General features: G+C 35.2%; 1 protein-coding gene across 3 annotated transcripts; it reads right to left on the reverse strand.

The window, feature by feature from the left end:
* Positions 1–339: 339 nt before the first annotated feature.
* Positions 340–19,897, reverse strand: LOC110457833 (RNA-binding protein cabeza-like). 3 transcript variants are annotated; one of them, XM_021509262.1, is made up of 14 exons: positions 19,827–19,897; positions 19,352–19,388; positions 17,047–17,131; positions 16,763–16,877; positions 16,257–16,370; positions 14,766–14,843; positions 13,256–13,522; positions 12,728–12,785; positions 8,919–8,956; positions 3,670–3,803; positions 3,427–3,556; positions 2,516–2,836; positions 1,159–1,420; positions 340–730 (listed from the first exon to the last, which is right to left on the reverse strand). In XM_021509262.1, exons 1-14 carry the CDS (start codon positions 19,840–19,842, stop codon positions 694–696), a joined length of 1,692 nt encoding a protein of 563 aa, XP_021364937.1. In that variant the 5' UTR covers positions 19,843–19,897; the 3' UTR covers positions 340–693. The 3 variants fall into 3 exon arrangements, with proteins under 3 accessions (XP_021364937.1, XP_021364938.1, XP_021364940.1); XM_021509263.1 differs by lacking the exon at positions 14,766–14,843; XM_021509265.1 differs by lacking the exons at positions 13,256–13,522; positions 14,766–14,843 and having other exon boundaries at positions 19,827–19,896.
* Positions 19,898–21,462: the final 1,565 nt, after the last annotated feature.

Raw genomic sequence — 21,462 nt, forward strand, 5'->3', positions numbered from 1 at the left:
TCTTTAACATATTCCATAAATGCTTGAATTGAAAAAGTTTTGAAAATACTGAAAATAAAAGTGTTAGCTCAGTTAATAGGTAAGGTCTATTCTAAAGTACTTTTTGGCGAGGAGGTACCTGTAATATGTTTTGAGTGTCAACGCATATAAATTACTTTGCATTAAATCTGTTTCAATTTTTGATGGGTGGTAGTATAGGGCCTCTGAAATGTGCATCTCCCCAGAATTCCAGAACAGCCCTAATCAGTCTTTATAATAGTTCCTTTTGATTTTGTAGAGGTTTGAATATGTCCAAGTATATGAAAATTTAAAATCCCACATATAATTGAAATAACTGCAATGAGTTGACGATGAAGTTTATTTTCCCAAATTATGACACATGATGTAAGTGATCTCTTTGAGATGAAGATTTGGTAAACAAACAATACAAAATGCAATAAAATATTTAAAAAGGACAACTATTTTGTTCTCAGCTGGAACTTTCTATCAATGTTAATGTCCTTAGTAGTTCCATTACTCCTTATGGACAACAGTCTTTAATTCACAACGGACACGCAACAGTTACAAGGGCACAATTTACTGACACGGCTGTTGCTGTATGATTTGTACAATGTCTATATGTCTATAGCTTGGGTTTCACAGCCTTGTCGTTGCAGTGATACACACAGTCACACCTCCCAGCACTTCCCCCCTCTAGTATGGCTTAGATCTTCGGTCTCCACGGTCCATCCTAGTAAACACAACAAACCAACAGTTAATGAAGAGATGCTCGATATACACAAAAGATAAAAACAACTACAACAATAAAAATTCTTTATGCAAAATAACTTGAAAATCATGCAGAAGCAACCATTTCATTAAAAAATATAAAAAAATGTTTGTAAATTTAGTTCACAAGTCGATTGCTTGAAGTATAAATATTTTGACAACAGAATTTGGGAAGTTCTCAATTGTGTTCAAATTTGATGTGAAAACAACTTATTTGCAAGAGGATAAAAAACCTTACTCAACCTAGTGAACCTATCATCTATGATTCTAGAACATTGAGATAAAATACATTTCTAGATTTGTATCAATAAGATAAATCATTTTATGAAAAATTCTTATGCAAGTTCATTATAATGTATAACAATTTCAATTTGTATAGCTAGTACAGACCTGTCCTTTCCTCCTCTATCTCCTCGGTCACCAAATCCTCCACGTCCCCCCCGGTCGCCGAAACCACCTCGTCCACCTCTAGGTCCTCCACGGCCTCTGTCACCAAATCCACCTCGTCCTCCACGGTCTCCATATCCTCCTCGACCCCCACGGTCACCTCCAAATCCACCACGGCCTCCTCCACCTCTGGGGCCACCACGCCCTCGGTCAAATCCTCCACGACCCCCACGGTCAAAACCTCCACGCCCACGGCCACGGTATCCTGTTTATCAAATTCAGTTAAAATGTTAATATTTCAATTCCTTCTCAAGTTGGACTCGATGCAAATACCAAATATAACCCGTTCATTTGCCGATGAATATGACCAGATTAACATTGCCTGTGCATATGATTTTGCAAAGGGAGATAACTTTTGACTTGTTTCAATAAAAAATTCACATTACTAAAATAGCAAAATATTCTCGGCTCACGGTTGGTAGCAGTAGTGACAAGTCATTGTACTGCCCTTGAAAATCTCCCTCCAGCTACCCATTCTGCCTTGTGTAAGTAACGTAGATCCATAGGGGTTCTGTACAAATGTCTGAAATACACATATGCTTTAACTGATATGCGTCAAAGCAGCACACATAATGCATGTTTATGTGTGCTGTGACCAATATGAGTATAGCATGTGTGTATAAATGTATGTTTATGTGTGCTGTGACCAATATCAGTATAGCATGTGTATTTCAGACATTTGTAACAAACCCATGTGGTCCCGTCTTATATGAAATACGGTTGAACAGCCAAATTTCATATCAAATGTTTCGTCCGTTCAAGCCACATCTGGTTTCTGTCTAATTTGACGTTCAATTACTGCAGCTGCACATTCCAGAAGATGTAGAATCTCGAAATCTAGCGGCTCTCAACTTGGAGCTAGTTTTTTTTACATTATGTCATTACGTAGACTTGCACAAGCTCCAGAACATGGGTCAAACGATCAGAATTGACTTAGCAAGTTCCAATTATTAAAGAAGGAAAAAAGTTGATTGAATTATATTGATTGAATCTCGCTTTGGTCAATTTCATGAGGTGATGAATTGAGTTGGTCTTGGGGTGATGCATTGAGTTGGTCTTGAAACAAATTCAACATAAACTGCTTCCAGTTCATTTAATTTGTTTCAAGACCAACTCAATCCATCACCCCATGAAATCGACCAAAGCGAGATTCAATAATTATATTTCACCTCCAAATATACACGGACAATTCAGCAAATCCTATTAAAATTGCAGCCGAGATAGTAATTGTTTAGAAGCTATCAGAAGCTTTACTTGAATTAGCTACACCCACTTGAGGAAGACCATCTAGAGTACATACCTCCAGAGCCGCCATCGTCATCACCACCGTCTGGGCGGGGACTATTACAGAGATTACATGAATTCCTCCAGGCAAAGTTCTTGTTGCTACAGCCATCTTCATCGCAAACCCAGTCTCCGGACCTTTCTGATCCACCTCCACCACCACCACCTCGACCACCTCCATATCCTCCTCTGCCGCGGTCTCCACGGTCGCCACCACGGTCACCACGATCGCCACGGAAACTACCTCGTCCTCCTCCACGGCCTCCTCTCATTGCCAGAGGATTGATCTTCCTCTCTGCAATCTCAACCTTGATGGTCTTTCCATTGAAGTCCTTCTCTGTTTCCCAGGAGAGAAAATGTTATTTAATATTTATATTTATTACACGACTACACAATACATAAATGCTGCTTTATTTTATTGTATTCTCAAGATTGACCACTGAATCAAGCTAGATAATTTCTGAAAGAAGGATGGATGCAATGGCCTTTTTCTGTGTTTTTTAAGTTTTGACAGGTCTGCCAATTTTTTTTTGAAGTAGACTATGCTACGCACAAGAGCAAGCCATATTATGTATAACAGTTAACAACTTATTCTCATATTCCAAGAAATTCTGCATTATACTTCAGATTTATTGCAAGAAAGTAACTGACTGGGTCCCCTGTGTATTTTCATTTCATTCTGTTTAATTAATTTGGTTGCCCATTGCTTCGTTGACTCTTTCATAAGATTTTTTTTCCCCACAGTAAATTTATTCTAAGATCATCCCCAGCTGCATGAAAATTATACAGAAACAGAAATAAATTTACAGGAGTTGTTTGATACAGCACCGACACTCCACAGCAACCACAGAGACATGGAGAATGGACAAAGGGTCCGTGCTGCAGTAAATTCTTATCTCTCTCACTGCTTCCTTTTTCTATACTAACCATTAAACCAGTTGATGGCTGCCTTGGCAGATTCACTATCATCATAGGTAATGGTGGCCTCGCCTTTGTGTCTGCCAGATATCTTATCCTTGTAAATCCACACCTTTGGCTTGCCGGTCCTACGGTCAGTCTAATGAAAAAGGAAACACAGGTTAACTGAAATGTTCCTATAATATTGACATTTTTATCTGCATGCTATAATACTATTATCATACGAAGAGGACGTTGAGGGCTTTTACTCGCCTTAATGACACCAATGCTTCCGAAGTGGTTGACAAGAGCGTCCTCATCAGCATCCTCACTGAGTCCTGACACAAAGATAGTGTCCATCATCTGTTCCATCTCTGGGCGTCCACTGCCACCGTCATCATCCCTTCCTGTAAAGGTTATTTCGGTGTTATTTACATGTCATTACTCAGGCAGCTTATGATTAAAGTGTTGCTGAAAAGATTTTCCAGAATAAAACTTCACAACATTGTCTAGAATAAATTTGACGAATTTCAATTTCTTTGCATTTTGTTAAGGTTTTTGTCCAAAATAATTTCCTTCAGTTAACCCAGCAACACTTTAATAGTTAATTCAGGTTCCAACTTCAGAGAATCCATGTCACATATTGAATTTGTCTCTAGATCTGTACAAAAAGACATACAATTTTGCTCGTGTGCAAATCCTATTGGAACATAACTTGTATAAACCAATGGACTGGCACACTAACAGCGAGTAGAATTCTCTTTGATGGAAACCACATATATAATCTAACCAGAGCTCTTCAATGTTTGGGATCAAATCACGATGAATAAGAACAATCTGGGGGTGTGGATATGGGTTTGACTACAGACAAGAAATATATCTTCATCAAGAGCTCTGGTTAACAGTAAATACTTGGTGACCAATTCAACATTTTGAGACATATTGCAACAAATATGTTTCGCAAAATGTTTAACACACAAAAAAGTAGTGGTGCATTGCGATATGAACAACCTTCCAGCTATAGGTTTGGTTTGATTATTTGGTCTAGACTATTTAATTAAAATGTCCATTAAAGACTTTTATACCTTTTACTTCAGGTTTTGTTCCTACTTATTGGATGCATTTCTTTCAACATTCACAACTTTTCCCCTCATTTTCTTTTTCCCATACACTACTGTTTTTATTTACAGCAAGCTTTTGTTGTTTATTTCGATTTACCCACTTTTTTCGTGTTTTGCTTTGCCATACTCATTTCTATATCGGCAATAGCCTTTACATGTAAGAATATACATTCAATTTAATGTTCTAAAATCAATTTCAATTCATACCATCTGTGCATTCGACTCAATCTGGCCATTTTTTTACAGCTTAAGCTTATATACCATTTTTAGTCAGTCTTCAACAACACATACTACTTCATTGAAGGCTTTTAAGATTTGTTGATTTTTCGAGTTATTAACCTTTTACATTTAATGGTCTTGACAAGTCAGCACATGCCATGTTTATGTGCCAATAACCTGTGCCAACTCATTTTATAATATTTCACATCAACTCTTTGCTTTAATCGCTCATTTTATGGAATAGCAGTATTTTTTACCCATTTCCACAATTGTTTTACTTTTAAATCACTCCCCACACAGGTGGGCATTTAGATCAACCCAGTCAAAAAATGCTGTTCATTAGACGACTTTTTCAATGCTAGTTTACTCACAACATTGCATTTTGAATGTTGCAATATCTGTCACTCATCTTGTTTCAAGACTGATGTCACTAATGTTTCACCTAAGTTGACATTTTCACATGATGTAACATGAAATATATATACACATTTTCCCCCCCCTAAGATCCATAAGTTCAGGAGTGCTCTACAATAGCTTCACCTTCGAACCAGAAGGTGAAATAAAACCTGTTTATTAGAACTTAGCATTAATTGGCACGAGGCACTGGACTGATGTATTACCTAATGTTCACCTTGTTCATGTATACAGTATCTGAATGCTTCAACCTTTGTTCACCGACACTTAGATTTTTGATAATCAAAGACCAAGCTGTCCTGTTTATTTCTCATCAATACCAATACATGCGTCCCTATATGCGATCCTGGATACCCCTTGTGCTCACATATTTTCTGATTTCCTTTTGCTAACAGCAAGATTGGTTTTCCCACACTGTTTCTGGTGCCAGTCAATAACAAATATATGAGCGTAGTATTCAAACTCCTAAAATATATCACTGTTTTAAATCCGTTTACATCTCAGTTTGAAACACGATTAGTGATAAGGATGAACCCTGTGTAGGGAGTAAAAGAAAGATTCTAAACCAGGGTAGGACTAAGATACCAAAGCTACCAATAACAGCAAGGACATAGTTATTTTGTTTCGTGAGAATCACTGTTCCAAAGCTTAAACCACCTTTTTGGTACAATACTGTTTCAGAAGTACAAAGACCATTTGCAGATGTCCTCGACATTTCTATAAATGTATAGCATCTTAAGATTCTGTTCATGTTAAGGCGTAACTCCCCTAGTAATACAATATTGTAATACACTTGCAACAGACTGTCTTCTCTTCTGTAGCAATCTACAAATCACTGTTTGTAACCCAATTCAAACCTCATCATCATTCGACACTTTGCACAATGGCAACACTATTTCTCTTGTTGTACATAACCAGCAGAACTGTTGCTTTGAACCACCATGAGCCTTGGGACAAGTGCTGTTACTAACATCTGGTAATACATACTACAGATTTTAAGATTTGACAAGTCAACACATGTATATATACCAATTATTCAAGTGATTTGATAGATTCAGCTTAAGACTGTTTGCTATCATTGTTTGTGTTCAGTTCTTTAGAATTTGTAACCCGTTTTTATAATCATACTTCAGTTTGAAGTCAACCACTTGTTTATGTGCATGATGTGATTTTGTTTGTCGTACCTTGGTTTAACCATCACATCATTCACACAAATCAGCACATACAATTTATGGTAGGCTGATTTTGTTTGATTTCGAAGTCCCATTTCAGTTTTATGTACCTCATTTTTAACACATTTTAATACTCTCTTTTACAAGTCAACATACCAGTAGTGAATGGACAGATTTTTGTTGACAGTTTGAAGTTGGACATCCCATTTATTTTACTTTAATGGTTTCAACAGTATGACAGTTCAATACACAGCAGTTGAAGAGAGCAGGGCTGGCAGGTCAACACATACCTGTTGTTTAGGTGAACAGACCAAGTTTTTGTCAACAGTTTTAAGTTTGATACCCATTTGTTTTTTTATTTTAATGGTTTCAACAGTATGACAGTTCAATACACAGCAGTTGAAGAGAGCAGGGCTGGCAGGTCAACACATACCTGTTGTTTAGGTGAACAGACCAAGTTTTTGTCGACAGTTTTAAGTTGGATACCCATTTGTATTTTATTTTAATGGTTTCAACAGTTTGACAGGTCAACACACAGCAGTTGTACAGAGCTGGGATAAACTTGTTGACAATTGAACGTGTACGTCGGTTTACATACCAAATTACCAGTAGTCATTTTAATGGTCACCAAACAAGTCAATATAGACCACTTGCTTAGGTGGCCGATCATACCAATACCAACACATTTTATAACATTTAAAGAACCTCAACCTCTAAGGGTTTCGTAGCCATTTAAAACCGTTTATTATGATGACACATACTGCTGCATAGGACACTAGTTTCATTTGTTAAATACTGGACCTTTCAAATGCTTTTTTTTATAACCTTTGCAATTTAAGACGCTGGTGAATGTTGTACATACTGAATGCTAAATATTTCATAATAATTAGTCATAACACACATGACAACGCAAAGCACATTAACATTTAAGCAAGGCAATCATGAAATACACATCTCTCGCACTTTCAGGACCTGGTTTCAGCAACTTATAAGAATACTTGATCTGAAGATTGATGAATGGTGCAGGTCAAATTCAGAAATACTCGTAATGTTAACAAAACAGTTATCATACTGTTAATATTGTTCAACGCTACACCGACAAGTATTCAATGAATATTCCTTCTACCACCAACAAACATCACTCACTCCTAATATACACCCATTGGAACCACTTCTAAAATTACTCACTCTCAAAAACAGTTGTAGGTTTTTGTTTTTTCTTCCTTCAAAAAATCTAGATAATTTCAAAATAATGTTTTCTTTGAAAACTTAACAGGGGTAAAAGTGAAAAGGACATAACACTAGTTTGATAAACCATGCAAGTATACTTTGCTTTAAAAAAATATTTAAAAAAAACAACACCTTGAAGACCAATACATCATAGTACTCCCGAGTCATTTTTCAATACATCCCTACAACTGTTGCTCATAATCAAATAACCACAGATTCTTTTGAAAAGTTCTCAATGATCAATCTATGTTTTTGGGGAAACCCATCACTATTTGCTCTAGAGTTCATGAAAATCTAAATTTTTAATACAATTCTTAGCTGTATATAATATCTACAACTTCGCAAGTTAATTTCGTTTATAATATAAAGCAAACGTTTAAATCATTATAAGAAACCACTGCAGATATGATAATTAAAGCGAGAGTTCCACTTTACAGCTTTTTTCACTTAATAGTAAAAACAAGAATTCTACGGGAGTGGATGTGTAGCCAACTCAGCACTTTTAGGAAGAAAAGTGTTTCTGGCTTGAGTTATCGCGTAAACAGATATGCCAAAACGCTGAAAGTTGAAACTCTACAGAAATGCCTGTATTATATGTTTATAACATTATTGTTTCTAGCATTACGGTACAAAATTTGAAAGGAATTGATAAAAAATAATAAAAAAAAGTTCTTGCATTTACTACACAATGCCCATATTTGGCAATATGGGGCATAACACCACCAAAACTGCACGTAAACCTCTGAAATGCAAATTTGTCTGAGCTATATTGGTATGCAATATGTGTACCAAGTTTGAGTTCATTGACCCAAGGGAAATCAAGTTATCGCACGGAAACCTTGTTTTGGACGACGCTGACAAAATAATACCTGTTCCCTTGGTTTGCAGGCAACACAAAAATGAAGCAAGGTACTCATCTATGGGATGATGCGCCTACAGAGAACTGTTTTCTAATTATCAAGTTTCAAAAAACGATCAATCTGTAAAACGTATAGCAAGAGAAGATTTAAATAGAACTCTTCTGTAGAAGGATTTGAAAAATCAAAATAATTAAAATGGTAATAATAATTAAAAAAAATCAACTGATAGTACTCTTTAACTTAAATGTCTAGAAAATGATAATCCTAAAAAAATAAAATAGATCAACGTTAAGATAGCATGAATTATATTTAGCTCTAAGGGGAATTTTGCTCATAAAAATCAAGAACTTGGCCTAGACTGACACTGGGACTTCATAATTGTGAACATTGTTTACCCCACAATGACCCCTAGCCTTTAATGATGGGAGACAACTAACACACGTAGACAGTGGTAATAAGATAATAGAAACTGTAATAAGTCATGATAGCCATGACCGTGGACTTACCACCACCATAACTTTTGTTGTACCCTCCACGACTTCCGCTGCAATATATTAAAGAGTATGGTCAGTACCCAGTGGTCATTCCAAACACACACAGTACCCATCTACTGTGTACGGCTGGGTGACCAGGGATACTGAACTTCAGGGATGCTGCTTCGCTGCTTGGCTGCTGTAGAGATCTGGCCAGGAGTCTTAGAAAAGACGCCAGTTTTGTTGGTGGGACACACTGCTTGTTAATGTTCAAGCTTTCACATTTCACAATGCTTCTCCATCAGTTGAAGGAATCAATCTTCATTAACAATCGGCCATACACCCAGGTGTTGTTCTATTACTCAAGGTCGATTCACACCTTTTTATATTGTGGCCGTTTCCCAGAGACTTTTATTCTCAACACCAGTCTCAAACTTCACAGATTATTATAGGTTTTTGTAAGCCCCAAATGCACTACTTCTTCACACATTTCAACCTTTTCATTGTACAAAATAAACTGTCAAATCATAGAACACGCTTAGAGACTGTTTTATCAAGTGGCTCTGGTTTATCAAGGATTAAAGGTGCAAGCTTGTAATCAAATTCCCAGGTTCTAAGTCTACAGATGTTAAAGCTCAAGCCTGTACTCCATGGAAACTAAAGTGATTTCTGATAGCAGGAAATACAATCGCAAAAATGTATAAATCAATAAAACTGTTTCAAAATAAATAAAAATTATATTTTCAAAAAAGTGTAATTTCTAAGAGAGCTGAACAACTGTGTATATACATAGCAAAGAAAGCAAAATTCACTGGCTCTAAATATCCTATCCTTTGAAGAATAGGCTTTTACACCATTTTGTAAATTGAAAAAAATGTCGAAGTGTTAACATGCATATGACTATGCTTAACTGATTTGGCAAAATCAACGTGAATGAGCTGGCACCCTATGAGAACTACGTACTTGGCCACGCAGTTACACTTGCAAAGTTATGATGAATATTTGTAAAAGAAAGCAAGATTTCTAAACCTTTGTCTCCTGCTCATTAGAGGTCATTCATTTTCTGAACATAAGCATGTTAAATAAATCCCCTAATGTGTTTCACGTAGAATCCAATTAAAAGTGAAGTAAAAACAAGAGTGGGAATATCACCAGTTGTTGAGGCAATCTTACACAGCATAGTTACGTATATTTTCAGTGATTTCAGTTGACAAGGAAGCGTTAAAGGTTCTGCTTGAAAAAAAATGAAATTGAAATTGATCATGCCAAGTCATTAGTTTGAAAATGGATAACAAGGTTTGAATTTGAAATTAAAATTTGATTATTATATTTCTTTCGATAATGACAGGGTACAGGAGATGATTAAACTAATCAGCATACAAGGACTTGTAATGCGTTTCTTGGTAGCTGCTCATATGACGGCCAACAACATTAATGATATAGAAGTTAATGAGATGGAAATACTTTCAAAAATGGCTCCTATCCACACTCATCATTTCATGTCGCTCAAACATGCAGCGTTACAGGAATATCGGGTATAGTAAATTCTCAAACTATTGCCGACTTACTAAATTGCTTATTTTTTTTAAAAGCCTAAGAAATACCAAAAAATAAAAATAAAAACATTTTTATAATATATATCATAAAAGGACTACTTGTGCATCTGCAGAGACATATTATTTGAAATCAGTTGCAGGACTTGTGTGAACAGAGTACAACAGAACCTTGTTCCCACTCCAACAGAGATACCGTCATATTCTCCACTCCAACAGAGATACCGTCATATTCTAAGTGCAGTTTGTAACACGATCTTTGATTTAGTTGTACCAGTCCATGCATAGATACATAGGATCCTACTTGTTTGATAACCAGAGCCACTTCAGACGCCAAATTTATGTTTTACACACTTGTTCTTTTATCAGCAAAGGACTCGCTGGACTGCCAACACACTTTGTATTTATGCAACCTTTTATACCATCGTTTCTAGTACTTAACCTTTAGATTGTGAACCAACTCTGTTTAGGGTTCAATTCTGTTTGAAGCAAAGTACACCATTTTCCCCTACTAAAAATCAATATGCCTCCCCAACTTGTTGTTTATTTTTAAGGCATTATGCTTTCAGAAGACTTATAAAGCAACAGATGTAAATTATATTTACATCCATTCTGTTGCCAAATATCTAACTCTGATACTAAACCAGTTCTGAATATTTTCATCTTTAGATCCATCAGTAACATGAGGTTATTGATAGGGTGTTTTTGTAAATGTTAATGTTTTATTAACAACCAATGAGCTCTGTAACCTGTTTACCTCATTTACACAGCCAGTCTTAATTGGCTATACTCTTGATTGCAATATCTGCCAAGTTACAAGTGTCTTTTAAACTTCACCAAACTAAGAAATATGTGCATTTCAGGTTTTTTTAAACAGTTTGCATGGACAATTTTAACAAGAAATGTAAATAAACCATTCATCCCTGTTCCATTTTACTAAACTATTTCATAAAAGATAATACAATACCTACTTTAGACTACATACCCTATCATTTTACATTTAGTTCAGTTTCAAACCTGAAAGACACCCCCACCCCCCCTTTTCGACACATTGACAGTTTTGTTACAGAACCCAATGTTATTATAGCCACAATCAATTTTCACTATGATTGACCTGAGGCCACTTGTATAAAACATCTCAAAGTTAAGGAAAATCTCAAGCAATGTATCGTCTATGGGAAATCTTAGACTCGAGGAAATATCAAAAGAGTTGAGATGTTTTATACAAGTGGGCCCAGGACCTAAGTTATTTAGATTCCTCCTCGTCATGTCAGACAAATATAATTCTGAATTCCCTTCCAATTTTACTACTTACTCTAAACAGGGAAGATTTTGGTTTTTATTCTATTAATTACAGGCAGGAACTATTTAAATCCCATATTATCATGGTTTTGTAAAATTGGTTGTGATTATCTAGGATTAAAAAAAATATTTGACCTGTTTAGCCTATTTTTGGAGTCACTGAACCAGGAAGCAACCTGCTTTGATTTCAGGTCTAACTTTGGATTCCAGGTTATTTTCAAATATTTGAAGTTGTGTTGTGTTTGAGATTAGTTAAAAGATTGCACTGTAATAGTTCCTAATGTTTCATACCTCATCTAATACCATTATACCTTGAACAGTAACAATTCCTAAACACAAATCCAGCGAGTCCATTTTGCTTGTCATAAAACCCCATTTTTTTTTGCGCCGACTTTTGATTAACCATTTGATTGCATTTAAGTCGGTAGTTGATTGTGAATTCTCATTGGTCACCTGGTAGAAAGTCTTCAGAAATGGAAAAAGGATTATGCATAACAAAGACATACACACATTAAACTCATCACGGACATTTGTCCTACACTGAATATCAACAGTTTACTACACATATTCAGTTTTTTTAAGTTTACCCATGTATTATTTCATATATACAGTTCAACCTTTCCTTTACCCATTTTTTATTTTATACATAATTCAACCTTTTTTCATGTTCAACCTTTCTTCGTAGCCATTGTTACATATATCGACACCCTTTACCTTGGGGGAATCACCTTGAAATCACTGTAGTAGCCAATAGGACAGTAAATGATAATTTGTAAATATTGTACAAACCCTTTGAAGGGTTTCTCGTCACCATGATTGAAGACCAGCGTTGTTACAATTAAGTCATACATCTATATGATACTGAAGTTTTCAACTCCTTGCTTATTGATTGTACCATTGGTAACACTCATTTCTATTTCAACCCATAGTCATAAACAATTTCTTGTGCAGTTTACCTCTGTAGTGTATATGATAAAGAAAACCTACCCATAGCTGCTTCCACCACCACCACCACCACCACTTCCTCCTCCTCCTCCTCGGTTGTCTGTAAAACAAATATATTGAATTGAGAAACAAGTTCAGTTCCAAAATTTCAAAAAGCACTTTGTTAACACAGTATTTGATAGCAGGATACATAAGATGAATCACACAAGACATTTGACGAAGTTACAGTGATATGTATTTGGAATTTAATAATGGATGGGACTGCATGTGATGCGACGTGGCGGGACCCGGACATGGGCAACACTATATGCCCCCCCCCCATTTTATGGCAGGGGGCATATAAATTTCTATAAGTTCATAATACATTCAGCCTCTTATCTTAACCTTTAATATAACAATCTATGGTATTCGAATCCCCTTCCCATAAAAAATTTAATTTCCTTAAATGTTCTCCCCATATCAGCAATGTACCTGTAGGAAAAAGTTAATACATTTCTATCACCTCGGGCAACTATTCCAATCCTTGCCCACAGTATTATGAGTTTTGAAGGTTAAAGGGGTAAAACTTACTACGTCTGTCATCATATGAGCTTCCGCCACCACCGCCTCCGCCTGATCCGAAAGAGCTTCCCCCATTGCCACCGTAGGAACCCCCTCCCCCACCACCACCACCACCACTGCCGTAGCTGGACTGTGGTCCCCCGCCGTAGCCAGATCCCCCACCCCCACCACTGCTGCCAGAGTTATAGCCTCCTGTGGACTGCTGGCTACCTCCATAGCTCTGCTGGCCATAGGAAGCAGTTGGACTGGTGGCAGGTTGCTGCTGTTGCTGGTAACCTTTTAAAAAGAAATGTTGATGGTCAGCAAGCTTCTTTTGTTCATTTTTTCCCCAAGCTGTGGTGAAATATTTATATTCTAATAATCCAAAATGCTTAAGATAGAAAAACCAACATTTCTTTTATTAACATAGTTGAAAACATTTTCCACCTTTTCAATTTTAATAAATTACTTTGCATGAATGTAATGTTGGAATTTTTCTTTTGCAGGATTGAATTACAAGAGTGCCCATGTATATAAGTTTGCCAGCTGATCTTTTACGAATCTTGATCTTCAACTATCTAAAATTAAACTTTGGAAAAAAATATTAAAATGAAAACAAATAATCGCTTTATTACATGTAGCTACAGCACAAATTCAACATTCTGGATTTATATGTTTCCCAGTAGAATAAAGCAAACCAATGTTATATCTCGCACATCGCTGCAAATATTTGAAGAAATGTCTTCAATGTTTATCATAAATTACAAAGGCTCTTAATGTCAATTTAATAAATGAGACAATCCAAAATATTACCATGCAACAATTTCTTACATGACAATAGCATGCTCACAGGCAAGTTATACAGAATTCCAGGAGCCCCAAGAAAGCCTTCTTATTTAACTTTCATATATCTAAAAGCCAGGGATTTTTCTAGTATTTGTGCCTTTCTAATCACTACAGCAATAATTTTCTTCATGAGCTTAGTTCCAAATATTTATTACAGTTGAAGTTGAAACACTGTTTACCTCACTAGATTGACACCATCGATATCGTCATACATGTTAAAAACACTTTTTACCTGTTCCGTAAGATGTCATCGCATTCCAATCTCATGCAGTGACAATATAAATACAAAATATACACACTAATCCCTATTTTTATCTTACCTGTTGTATGCTTTTTGACACTTAATCCATCCTCATAATAGCAAGGTATCACTGATATCCTCTGAATTTACCCAAACCAGCAATTTTAACTCTTAATTGAAGAACTTGAAAGGATAGTATGTCTATGTGTGGTACAACATGAGTTGATGTCAATATGCATAATGGATTAATGTGATAGGCATTATTATATAGGTTCATACCATTTAAACAAAGCAGAAAAAAATCCTTGATAAAGTGAGGATGAAACTACTAGAAAAATCCCTTTCTGCAAAATATTATGCTACAATTTAATCTACAAACACGATGATCCCATGGTACAACATTAGTGCACTCTGTGTCTGACAGCTGTGTGAAGGCAGAGAAATGTGTGTTACCTGACTGCTGACCATATGACTGTTGCGAGGTGTCACCGTAGGAAGATGAACTGTAACTCTGTTGACCTCCATATGAACCTAATACACAGAATCGATAACCATTTAATGTTGACACCAAACTCATCTCTATGATTCAAACAAAACCACACCTACTGCATCATTATGTTGGGCCATTGGTTGGATAAAACTGGTAAATGACTTACAAAAACTAACAAATTATGTTAATTAATAATACTTTTCCATTCCATGATCAATCATCAGTGACACCTTTGTGATAAAATGCCTGTGTTTCATTATAAACTATAAAGGCATTTCACACTTATACGTAACAGTATACTTGATATTTTGTAAAGGGGAACTAGAGATTCTAAAAATATATTCATAATGTTTACATCATCCAATAAAATAAATGCTTCATCACATTGAATGGCCCGACTTATTCTTACTGATGATCAATTATGCATCTTCAACACCTGGTGTCCCATCACTAATTTCCAACACTACAATCTTGCCAAACATCGATTCCTAATTTAAGGACGAGTTGTCCGTTATGTCAAAGTCTATGTTCAAATATATTCCAAACAATTTAACAGCTAGTTAATCAAGAAGAATATACAGTATGCAACAAACAACTTTGAAAGTGACAAATAAACTTGTTTGTTTGCAGTTTCCAAACCAACTTACTAACCACTCAAAAACTTTTTTTGTAATGTTGGGTAAAAAAAATAAAAATCTTGCTGAATAATCACTGAAACTTTGGGCATTTATACTGAAAAGAAATATGAAACGTCTAAAAAATAGAAACATCCTTACCCAGTGAAAACAAATTGTATGGGAAAATTGCAAACAAACAATTTTAAGGATGACCTACACAGCATGTTAAGCAAAACAGTCCATATTTGGTTCTGATGTATTTAACAGAACCTTTTCTGGATGTATGAAAGCAAGTGGGAAATGAAATGAAAAGGATATGCCAAGTTCATTATATTGCATTCAACTTAATATACATTTGTTTTCTCAAAAGCAAGTGAAGTGTCTTTATAAAAAAAAGAAGGATTTTTTTTCTGTCATGCAATCTAATAAAATGTTTATATATATCCTTAAAGACGAAACTTTACTCATCAAGTCCTTTTATTTTCAAAACACTTCAAATCCTCCCTTTCTATAAGAACACAAATAATATTTAGTTACATGAATATGGTGCTCTCTAGTTTAACGTAGCAGATGATTCATTCATAGTTAATGAGTAAAATGTAAATTTTTATCGACACTTTGTCAAATGTATTACTGTTAAAAACATCACTCAAACACACCAACTTTGTTTCTACTTCTTTGATAACACCATTTAATTTTTCATTTTATGTAAAATAATGAGTGAATTGATGAGATTTTTTTTTAATTATTAAGAAGTTATGCATCATCTGCTAGCTATGCATGTTAATGCTCTTACGGAACATTAACCTGCTACCTACAAGTGTATGTGACCAGTACCTGATGAGTAGGAAGGTGTCGTTTGTGACTGACTGTAGTCTGTACTGGCAGGCTGTGTGTAGCTCTGTTGTCCATAGGAACCATAAGCTGGTACTTGTCCTGCTGAAGTTTGACCTGTTACAACAGGGAAAAAACGGTAATGTTACACATCACTACTATGGGGTTATACAATTAGAAGTTCGAGACAGATTTAACAAAATCACTTTGTTTTTAGGTTTAACAATCGCACTAACATTGAGGTCATATGATTTGTAATCATGATTGACATACTCGCAATCTTTTCTTACCATCCTTCTCGTGTTCAGCATACAACATAGGGTCATCCATCTACTCCTTATACTTATTAAATAAAACATCTTTAGCAATTATCTGCTTGGCCACTCAGCATCCAACTGCTGTTAGGATTGTCAGTTACCTTTGCTTACTTCAGCATTATAACTGCATATTTTACTCCTGTTTTGTCTGGATTATCTTTGTGTATCTTGCACTCATCTATCTATACTTACCATAGCTCTCTGGTGGAGTATATGTAGCTGGCTGTGTTGTTGCTGCAGACTGTGGGGCCTGTGAATATGCACTCTGATCGTAACCAGTGTATCCCTGTTGACCATAGGCTGCAGGCTGATGAAAAAATAAATACACATTAATACTGACTGACAGTTCTTATTTACATCATTTCTTTTGACAAAACTAATGCCAAAATCCCATTGATTCAACTGTGTTTTAATTCAGGGTTTCAATAGTATTTTGAAATTTTTGTATTTTTATTTCCGGACATATTAATTCTAACCTGTTGTCCATATGTAGCTGCTGCTGGTGGTTGTTGTTGGTAAGTACTGGCATCTGTTGAGGCGCCATAACTCCCGTAGGAGTAGCTGAAATATAAAGAAAGACGTGTTCAAGAAGAACTCTTTCAGTCTAAGATAGCATCTAAATGAATTTCCCCAATGTGCTTTAAAAATTACCTATTTCAACAAGAAAATAACAGGTTTTTTTCCAAAACTATTTCCCCTGTATGATTTTCTTTAAAGTCTAACAGTTTCAAATGCATATTACTGCTTCTATTCATTTTCTTCACTTAATTTATTCAAAAATTCTACAATTTAAGCCTAAAATTGTTTATTAATTGAAATATACTGCACATATATGTATGTCGGAAAAATCTTGATGCCGCTAAAGCCTTATACAGTGGAACCCACTTATTATGATATATCCCTTATTATGATATTTTTCCAAGGTACCAATTTTTTCCTTTTTTTTTTATGATGTGGTCAAAGGGTGGGACCCCGCTTATTATATATATTTTTCTGCTGTGAATGGATTTTATAAGGTAAAAACTCAGATAAGTTGTCCGTGTGACACCTGGACAATTAAGCAATAGGTCTGGCCAACTGTACATCGTTCGAGGTGACCACCTGTCCACTCCAGGTTAATTTTTCACACCTCGCTTCACCCCAGTCGGTGAAAAATAATAGGTCGACAATTGTTTGCTGGTCATACATTTTAGTCTTAACAAAACATGAAGTGCAGTTAATTGCTATCTAAAATGCACTGAAGGACTGTGCATCATATTGAAATGATTAGACCTACCAACATTTTCTAACACAAATTTCAACAAGAAAACGAGCATGCCTTTCACAAATATTCATGGTCACTATGGACACGTCATGTGAGAAAATCATGCCGATTTCAATGAAAATATTTCTTCAGAAGAAAGAAGCCTGTTTTTAATCATTTAAGCAATAGTTTCTCTTTTGCAGTAGAAGTTGATTTCCATGCGTCTCCGTTGAAAAAGAGTCAAAATCGGGAAAACCCATCCGAAAACATGGTGGCCAAAATTGAACGTTATTGTCTTAAACCACTGACGGCTGTTTACAGTTTACACCATTTTCGTTAAAATACAATATTTGATTATTGTTAAAAAGGGAATATTTTGTGGTTTTAATTGTTATTGGTTTTTTGCAAGTTGATTTCGTCGCACGACTTGCAAGGTATGTGATTGTCACGTGATCGTAATTGACATACCGCTGTAAAATATTTTTACGAGTTTATGGGATAAAATGTATCGCAATTTCTCATGTGAAAAAGTGAAAGTAGATTTTACATACTGATCATTACGACGAAATGAAATATAAATAATGATGAACAAATTATTTCAATTATTACTTTATCAGTTTGTATTTATATTTTTCAATGTTTCCACATTAATCTGTCTGATTAATATAGGGCATCTCACTTCCGGTTCAGACAACATAAAAATGATCGAAAACAGCTTGATCGGTTATTATATTTTTCTCTAAATAGATTATCATAATAAGCAGGTTCCACTGTATCAAAATTTAAATAGCCCCCAAATCTCAAAAAAGGGTAGATACACCTTAATAGATTAGGGTAGGTAGGGTTACTGGAAACATATTTTTTGTTTGGCCTTTTGTTAAAAACTTTTAAACTACTAATTACTAATTATTACACAAAACAATTAAAATCATGCTAGTATTAATAGTACTAAATTTGCCCATGATACATGAACAAGCTTTACTAGTCAGCATTTAACACTGCTGAAAAGATTTTGGAATAATTTGTGTCCAGAACCGAGTAAAATGGAAGGAACTATTTAAGCTAATGTTTACATTTATTTTCTAACCTGGCAGTCTTTGGAGTAAATTTAAAGGTTGAATACAAGGCGAGATATGTATGGAAATTATGGAAAAAAACTGTATAGAAATATTTGCTTCATAAAGGTGGACATTTTATTCCCGGCCGCATTTGTAACACTTTCCCCTAGTGAGCTCATACAAGGCGAGATATGTATGGAAATTATGAAAAAAAATTGTATAGAAATATTTGCTTCATAAAGGTGAACATTTTATTCCCGGCCGCATTTGTAACACTTTCCCCTAGTGAGCTCTTGTAATTTTTGTGATAGTTTCGTCCGCAAGATTGTTGTTTGGGTTATTGCATTGTAAACGGTACAGGAAGTGGTGAAACAATGAACATTTAATGGAGATCGAACCGCCATTTGCAATGCGATTTTTCAGAGATGTTTCTAGGAACTTCTTTATGCACTTTATTAACCTGCTAATAATTAAAATTACCTGGCTGGTTGCCCTGCTGATGTTGAGTAACTGTATTCTGAAACAAATAAGAGAAACGAGAATGATGTCGGCTACTAACCTAAATCAATGCTTCGATACAAGGTCAAGGCCGAATAATTCTTTGTCACCGAAATAACCAAAATTACGACTTATTCCGTTAAAAAGAAGAACATGTTTGTGTGATGTTAAGATAATCTTTATCTCTGATCAAGCCTATATAGGATATTCGGCATAAATACAAATCCAAAGCCTGCTTCAGAAAATAATGAGTATGGTGAAACATGAGGCTGTTTTCGTCAGGAAATGCCGGCATCGAATAAAAGACAAATTTTCCGTTTAACTGTTGGAGCAGTACATCGGTCAAATCAACATATGTACGAATGATATAGTCAGACATTTTTAGAACATAACATACATTAATTTAACGCAAAATACTAATCAAAATACGCATTTGAATAGGACTGATAATACTTACGACTAGCGTCCGCCATGATTTTCTTTCCAAGCGTGGTGCGCGGTCACGTGATATATAACCTCGCGTTCAAAATATTGACACGTGATTAAGTCCCTACCGTAGTCCCTCCAATAAATCATAATCTCCATGATAGGCCCAGCATATCATTTACCGCACCGTAAACTGGGAACCATAATCATGTTCGGGGGAGATACAATCACATACGCTTAAATATGGAAACATATATATCAGAGACCTATCAAGAAAGACATAGGTCTATGAATGTATTTGGAATTAACAGACAGTCAAGCATTATAAATGCTGCCATGAAACAGAGAGATATAAAACCAGAGATATACGTCTCTGCTTAACATTATTACACACGACAACAATAGTGTTTATCCCAGGATCTAATAAAAAAAAAGATGAAAATGAAATATTGACATGGGTGATGACTTCTATAGACATAAATCGTGTTATATCGTTATTTCTGTTGAGATAGACTGTAATCCAAAGTTTCTATACACGTATTCCATCTTTCAAAATGAAAAATATAATAATCGTCAAATAATATTTTGCTAACGCTGATGTTCACTCAAGGTCCCAAGCAGAAGAAAAAATGTCGCTACAGAGGGATCAGACAAGGCCATCCCTTAGGTTTCTTTTGTTTAATACATAACATATATATATGAACAGAGTAAAACTGAATTAACTTTTGGGCAGATGCAGAGTATGATATGGAATATGATTATAAGTCCTATGACATTCTCTAAATGCCTAACTGAATTGTGACTGTAAAAAGAAGCGCATGGGAAAATGAAAATAATATGATATATGTATGATTAGGATTTTACAGGATTTGTATTATGCAAATCATATATGGTCTTTTAAAGATAATTGTTTCAATGTTTATGATTCTTTTAGCGCAAAATGGAAATAATGAGTACATTCTGACTAATGGATATTCTGTATAGTTTTTTTTAAAGTGTCTCTCATTTAAGTATAGCTACTTGTATAATATTTTAGACCTAATCTCTCATAACTGTTTTAGAGTGGCTTCTAGCAACTTAATACTTGTGTGTTGGCTTTATGAGAATGTATAACATGTGTGAACTGTTGGAAGGTGAGACTCTAAAACATATCTGTACCTGTATCACACGGATCTCTGTAACAATTTGTTGAAGAAAAAAAGACAATTTATCATTATTTTTACGCAAGAATTATACGCTAGCCTAAGTTTGTTTACATCAATTGTTATCATTTCAAATCATAAGTTCTATCTAACACGCTACAGGGAGAATTGGTTTCGATATCAGTGAGTATCGAGTGCATCCTATTTGATGACTGTTATAACTATATTGAACTGCTATCTTTCGACTGATCTAACAAGAGCAACTGACACTAATACCTACCCACTGGTATTACATATAATCAATCATTGACATATAAGCTTTAGGCCATACGCCATATGGCGCACAGGTAAAGTTCCAAGGGTTTCGTCTCACCTAGCATACATTTCTAAAATACCTAGTCTCAGCCATTTTCACACCTAATTACAATTCGGTTATAGTCTGTTTCAAAATGGTGTAGGTGATAGTAATACATACCATTATCAAGAACTTGCGTCTACTTTAATCAGAGAAATATTTCCATTATC

This window comes from Mizuhopecten yessoensis, unplaced genomic scaffold (genome assembly GCF_002113885.1).
Source record: "Mizuhopecten yessoensis strain PY_sf001 unplaced genomic scaffold, ASM211388v2 scaffold9331, whole genome shotgun sequence".
Taxonomy (NCBI): Eukaryota; Metazoa; Mollusca; class Bivalvia; order Pectinida; family Pectinidae; genus Mizuhopecten; species Mizuhopecten yessoensis.

Excerpts from the sequence above, each read along its gene's own strand:
- LOC110457833 (XM_021509262.1), bottom strand. Across the intron at positions 8,957-12,727 it reads GGTGGTGGAAGCAGCTATGG|CGGAAGTCGTGGAGGGTACA; the intron begins GTAGGTTTTCTT and ends AATATATTGCAG. Across the intron at positions 2,837-3,426 it reads AGCCATCAACTGGTTTAATG|AGAAGGACTTCAATGGAAAG; the intron begins GTTAGTATAGAA and ends CCTGGGAAACAG.